The sequence below is a fragment of the Salmo salar genome, chromosome 01 (assembly GCF_965601325.2).
Source record: "Salmo salar chromosome 01, fSalSal1, whole genome shotgun sequence".
NCBI classification, from domain to species: Eukaryota; Metazoa; Chordata; class Actinopteri; order Salmoniformes; family Salmonidae; genus Salmo; species Salmo salar.
This window is the reverse complement of record NC_138291.1, coordinates 153,590,493-153,596,558: the sequence shown is the minus strand read 5'-3', so window position 1 is coordinate 153,596,558 and position 6,066 is coordinate 153,590,493. Positions and strand designations below refer to the sequence as shown.

The window sequence follows — 6,066 nt, the reverse complement described above, 5'->3', positions numbered from 1 at the left end:
CGACAATTCATTTTAGCCGCACATTGTATTCTTAAAAATGTGTAGGGGTTCCCTAGAAAAGGGTACAGTGGGCCTAGTACCCCTTGGACTAGAGTCCGTTTTGTATAGGGCTACAAAACACAGTATTGATTACCTATTCATTGTCATATGATCTCATGAAGTGCAAAGGAAAAACTCCTATCACAACCCACTGGGCACACACTGGTTTGTCACGTGCCAAATACCTTAGCATGAAATGCATACTTACAAGCCCTTAACCAACAATGCAGAATTTTCAAAAGTAAGTAACAAAATATTTGTTAATAAAATAAAAATACAAATGTAAATAAAGTAAGAAAAATAAGTGACACAAAATAAAAAATAACAAGGCTATATACATGGGGTACCTGTACGAGTCAATATGCGGGGGTACATACTATTCGAGGTAATTGGGGTAATATGTACTGTACATGTAGGTAGGGGTAAAGTGACTATGCATAGATAATAAACAGCGAGTAGCAGCAGTTTAAAAACAGGGGTCAATGAAAATAGTTTGGGTAGCCATTTGATTAACTGTTTAGAAGTCTTATGGCTTCGGGGTAGAAGCTGTTAAGGAGCCTTTTGGACCTAGACTTGGCGCTCCGATACTGCCTGCCGTGCGGCACCAGAAAGTACAGTCTATGACTAGGATGGCTGGAGTATTTGACAATTTTTTGGGGGCCTTCCTCTGACACCGCCTGGTATAGAGGTCTTGGATGGCAGGAAGCTTGGCTCCAGTGATGTACTGGGCCATACGCATTACCCTCCGTAGCACCTTGCGGTCGAATGCCGAGCAATTGCCATACCAAGCGGTGATGCAACCAATCAGGATACTCTCAATGGTGCAGCTATAGAACTTTTTGAGCATCTGAGGACCCATGCCAAGTCTTTTCAGTTTCCTGAGGGGATGTTGCTCCACTATAGCCCCGGGATCATTCTCGGACCCCTTTTTCCTGTAGTCCACTATCAGCTCTTTGGTCTTGCTCATGTTGAGGTAGATGTTGTCCTGGCACCACACTGGCAGGTCTCTGACCTCCTCCCTGTAGGCTGTCTCATCATTATTGGTGATCAGGCCTACCACCGTTGTGTCGTCGGCAAACTTAATGATGGTGTTGGAGTTTCCTGTAGTCCACTATCAACTCTTTTGTCTTGTGTTGAACCATTGAATTACGTTGAACTAATGTGGAATAGACGTTGAATTGACGTATGTGCCCAGTTGTAAGGTGTTGACTGGAAACAGAGCACTGGAAACTACCTGTGGTCCCATGATCTCTAAGTACTAAGGTCACTACAGTATTAATACCATGTCCTGATGGGATGTCCATGTGTATTCTACTGTATGTCTGATGCTGTTTGGTGTCACCCACAGCCCTTTGTGTCCGGCAGCAGCACCGTGGCGTGGACTCTGTAGACAGGCAGTATGACGGACTGTACACAGGCCACATCCCCACCAGCCCCATCCAGAAAGCCCTGTTGGCTGTCGGCTCCGGGGTGGCAGCTCTGCAAGACCCCTACAGACATGGTGAGAGGGATGCCCACTTCCAGTTGTGCTACTTTCATATGGTCATTTTGCATCTGTAGGGAGTTTGGCATGCTTATCTGTTCTTACAGAACATGTGGGTAGGCTCTGTTCACTGTTTTACTTTCCTTTCTTTTGCATTTGAAACTCAAACTATTTGCGTTTCATTACGCACAGTACCCAATATCAAGCAGGGTTATTTAATGGTTGTCATGTGTCATTTTGATCCCTAGTTATCAAGGTGTGGAAAACACCGACATTTTAGAAAAACAAGAAACTAAAAGAGTCATAGGGAAACTATGTCGTAGATGTTATTTTGATTTAAACAAGTCCTTGAAATATAAATTATTCAAAAGGGTGAGAAATAACTTGAAAGTGACTCTGGTATAACATAATGTACTGCATGTTCTCAATAAAAAGTACCACATTTCTCTTCACTGTAAGCTGTGTTCCCCATGTAGACATGGTGGCAGTGCTGGGAGAGACGACAGGACACCTGGCCCTGATGACGCTTCGGGATCGAATGAGAGGAGACCCTGAGGGCTATACCATTCTAACGTATGTCACAACTTCTGCTGTCTATCTCACTCTGTTTACGTACACCCTTAAATATACATCTCAATGATTTTAAATAAGTTGTGTATACAATTGCTTGTCTGTGAATGCTCATGTGCGTATGTTTCACCTATTTCTGTGTAAGTGAGCGCCCACGGATCCGACTATCCACATTGGATCTGTCCAAGATGGCCTCCCTTCCAGATGGATCCTTTGGGAGAGAGTACCTGCGCTTCCTTGAGGACAATGTGAGTTTGTGAAGGACATAATTGATCTCTTTACAGAGGAAGCGTAGTGGTTATTTGCCAATCCTCGTATCCCTCTACGTCTCTCGTTCTCAGAGGGTGACCCCTGACTCGAGGGTGAACGTGAAATTTGTGGATAATGAGGAGTTAGCGTACGTCATGCAGAGGTACCGAGAAGTCCACGATTTACTACACACCTTACTAGGCATGCCCACTAACATGCTGGGTGAGTCTGGGGAAAGGGGATTCACTGAGAGTATTGGTATTAGTGTGTTTCACTACATGTCTTTTCTTTCTCACTTCCTCAAACTCAGGTGAAGTGGCAGTAAAGTGGTTTGAGGCTGCTCAAACTGGCCTGCCCATGTGCATCCTGGGAGCAGTGTTGGGACCGCTCCGTCTGTCCACAAGGTGCTGCCCATCAGGCTCTCTTCTTATTCATACTGTATGTAGTGATATAAACCAGGGTCCTTTTCAGGAGACTGACTGTCTGCCATGTTGAATAGGAAGTAGTCTTGGCTCTACTCGTTACATTTCTGCAATGTTTATTGAATACATCCCAAGATTTTAGATTTTTTTGTTGTTGTCTTGGTTCCTCAACAGATTATCACAGGACTGGTAGGGTATTGTTCATTTGTTGTGTTTTTTAACAGATTACTTGTGAGGGTAATGTTAGTTTGTTGACTTTGCTCATCAACAGATTTCACAGGACTGTGAGGGTAATGTTAGTTTGTTGTGTTTGTTCCTCAACAGATTATCACAGGACTGTGAGGGTAATGTTAGTTTGTTGAGTTTCTCACCAGATTATCAAAGGACTGTGAGGGTAATGTTAGTTTGTTGTGTTTTACAACAGATTACCACAGGACTGTGAGGGTAACGTTAGTTTGTGTTCCTTAACAGATTACCACAGGACTGTGAGGGTAATGTTAGTTTGTGTTCCTCAACAGATTACCACAGGCCTGTGAGGGTAATGTTAGTTTGTTGTGTTTGTTCCTCAACAGATTACCACAGGACTGTGAGGGTAACGTTAGTTTGTGTTCCTTAATTAACAGATTACCACAGGACTGTGAGGGTAATGTTAGTTTGTGTTTCTCACCAGATTATCACAGGACTGTGAGGGTAATGTTAGTTTGTGTTCCTCACCAGATTACCACAGGACTGTGAGGGTAACGTTAGTTTGTGTTTCTCAACAGATTACCACAGGACTGTGAGGGTATTGTTAGCGTGTTGGGTTTGTTTCTCACCAGATTACCACAGGACTGTGAGGGTATTGTTAGCGTGTTGGGTTTGTCTCTCACCAGATTACCACAGGACTGTGAGGGTAATGTTAGTTTGTGTCCCTCACCAGATTACCACAGGACTGTGAGGGTAATGTTAGTTTGTGTTCCTCACCAGATTACCACAGGACTGTGAGGGTAATGTAAGTCGCTCTGGATAAGAGCGTCTGCTAAATGACTTAAATGTAATGTAAATGTAAAGATTTATCTGTGATGTCATCAGTTTCCACGAAGTTATACTGTATATTCTAAGGGAGACTGGTTGTGAATGGAACATACACTTCCTGGACACCTCTGATATTTGGTAATCAACCACACACCTGAGCAGCACCCTGAGGTGTAAAGAGAACTGACATTTAGGTGGTTGACTTCCTTCAGGGAACTAAGACAATATAGTTGTTTTTTATTTGCAAGTGTCACAGAGCTAGTTGAGCTAGTTATGATCAACACACTGTAGTTATTGACTGAAGGGAATGGGAGTCTGTCATCATGATTTTTATGAGTATTGGCTTTGACTGTAAATTATTTCTGCTCTGTAATACAATAACCATTGACATCACAGTCTGGTATCTGTACAGTAATGCAATTATTACGGCCTGATTGTTTCCTTGTGCCATTCCTGCAGTCGTCTGGAGCCCTTGGTGACGTCCCTGGGACCGTGGGCTGTGAGGAATGGCCGGCAGGCCCGCTGTGTCCTCAGCATCTTCTACGAGCGCCGCTGGGAGCAGAGTCTGGAGGACCTGAGAGAGGAGCTGAACATCGAGCCTCCCCCGCTCACCATCACGGCCACCAGCCAGAAAGCCACATTAGATTCTTAGCACTGACCTCGAATGTCAGAGGTCACTGTACAACCAGATGGGACAGAATGCAGGGACTCTTTGGAGGGATGTCATACAGTAATTTAGGCATTGTATGTGGACTGACTGAGTCATAGCAATTGTGTCAAGCTTCCCCCATGATTTCAAGTGAAGGAAGGAAAGGCCAATATTCACAGTGGGTGCAGAGGATTTACCAGAGGGCTGGATGCAATTTTCACCATGGCACGGACACAAATAATTATTCGAATATGGCACATATTAGTCAATTATTGCATTCTATCCATGCTACCTGAGAAATGAAACAGACAAGTGGGGGGGCAGGCAGGAGGGCATACAGATGGGTCAAATTTTCTTGGTCACATACACATGGTTAGCAGATGTAATTGCGAGTGTAGCGAAATTCTTGTGCTTCTAGTTCCGATGCACAAGCATTTCGCTACACTCGCAATAACATCTGCTAACCTTGTGTGTGTGTGACCAATACGATTTGACCTGACCTATCTGTATGCCCTCCTGCCTGTATGCCCTCGCACTTGTCTGTTTCAGGTCTCGGGTAGCATGGATAGTGTGCAATAATTCACTAAAATGTGTCATGTTGGAATAATTCTGTGCGAAGTATCACCACGGTCCGTGCCATGGTGAAACTTGCACTCCTGGGAGGGCATACACGCAATTTACCTAAATGGGAACACTTCAGCCTCTTCATTTTTATTGGACACTGTAGCAATGTTTTTGCGAAAAAGTGTATTTGTTGTTTTTAAAAGTCACCTTGACCTAGAGAGATTTACACCGTTACCAAATCATCACAGCAGGGTAAGCTTACACAAAACACAGCCCTTATTTGTAGTGGTTGCTAAAAATCCCGTATGGGGGGAAAAATGAATGGTGGAAAAACGATTGGAACCATTTCCCTGTTTGACTGGTAGCTTTTATGGGTATTATGGCTCATACTGTGGTACTCTGTTCTACTATATCTGCCATTTCCATTACACATGTCACAATGATTCAATGTTAACCTACCTATTGAGTGCAAGGCACTTTTTGTAACAACCTTGAGGAGGATCTTGTAGGTCATGGCTAGAGGGGATAAGCTACAGCTTTTGTAAAATGAATGCGTAAATGTGATTTGTTTTTGCATGTTAGCTAACCTGAACCCTTTTCCTGAGGTCTTAACCTAATTCACCTAATCTGCTATGTTAATTATCCTAACCTGCTAATAAAAGTAAAATCTGACAAAAGCTGTAGGCTACATATCCCATCTAGTCAGAACCGGGTCTTGTGTTAGACCTACCAGCTGGCATTCTTCAACCACCTAATCATCACCAGGCTGGGCAGACCGAGGATAAGGGAGAGCATGTTGCTGCCGGTTAGGCAATGTGACCTGGAAATGAGGGGTTATTTAGTCATCAATTGATGACTGTTGATAGAAAAAGTAAGGTCTCGTCTGGTATCAGTAAAACACTAAGACTTAAAAAATGTTCTATCTGACATAGCCCTATTGGTATCACACATGGCACATTTACTGTAAAGAATGGCAGTCATGTAATATGTGTTTTATATGTATTCATGATGAGCACAGTGCTGTTCATGTATCTCGGGTGAGATGTGTCGCTCATCAATAAATGCTTTGCACATTA

General features: G+C 43.4%; 1 protein-coding gene across 5 annotated transcripts in view; it reads left to right on the top strand.

The window, feature by feature from the left end:
• The window catches only part of coq4 (coenzyme Q4 homolog (S. cerevisiae)), a 34,220-nt gene extending 28,154 nt beyond the window's left edge, over window positions 1-6,066 (top strand). For 3 of the 5 annotated variants that reach the window (XM_045718451.2, XM_014133948.3, XM_014133947.3), the window contains exons 2-7: window positions 1,388-1,540; window positions 1,999-2,095; window positions 2,238-2,340; window positions 2,434-2,563; window positions 2,652-2,745; window positions 4,237-6,066. In XM_045718451.2, coding sequence (XP_045574407.1) covers window positions 1,388-1,540; window positions 1,999-2,095; window positions 2,238-2,340; window positions 2,434-2,563; window positions 2,652-2,745; window positions 4,237-4,429 — 770 coding nt within the window. In that variant the 3' untranslated portion in view covers window positions 4,430-6,066. 5 annotated transcript variants of the gene reach the window in all.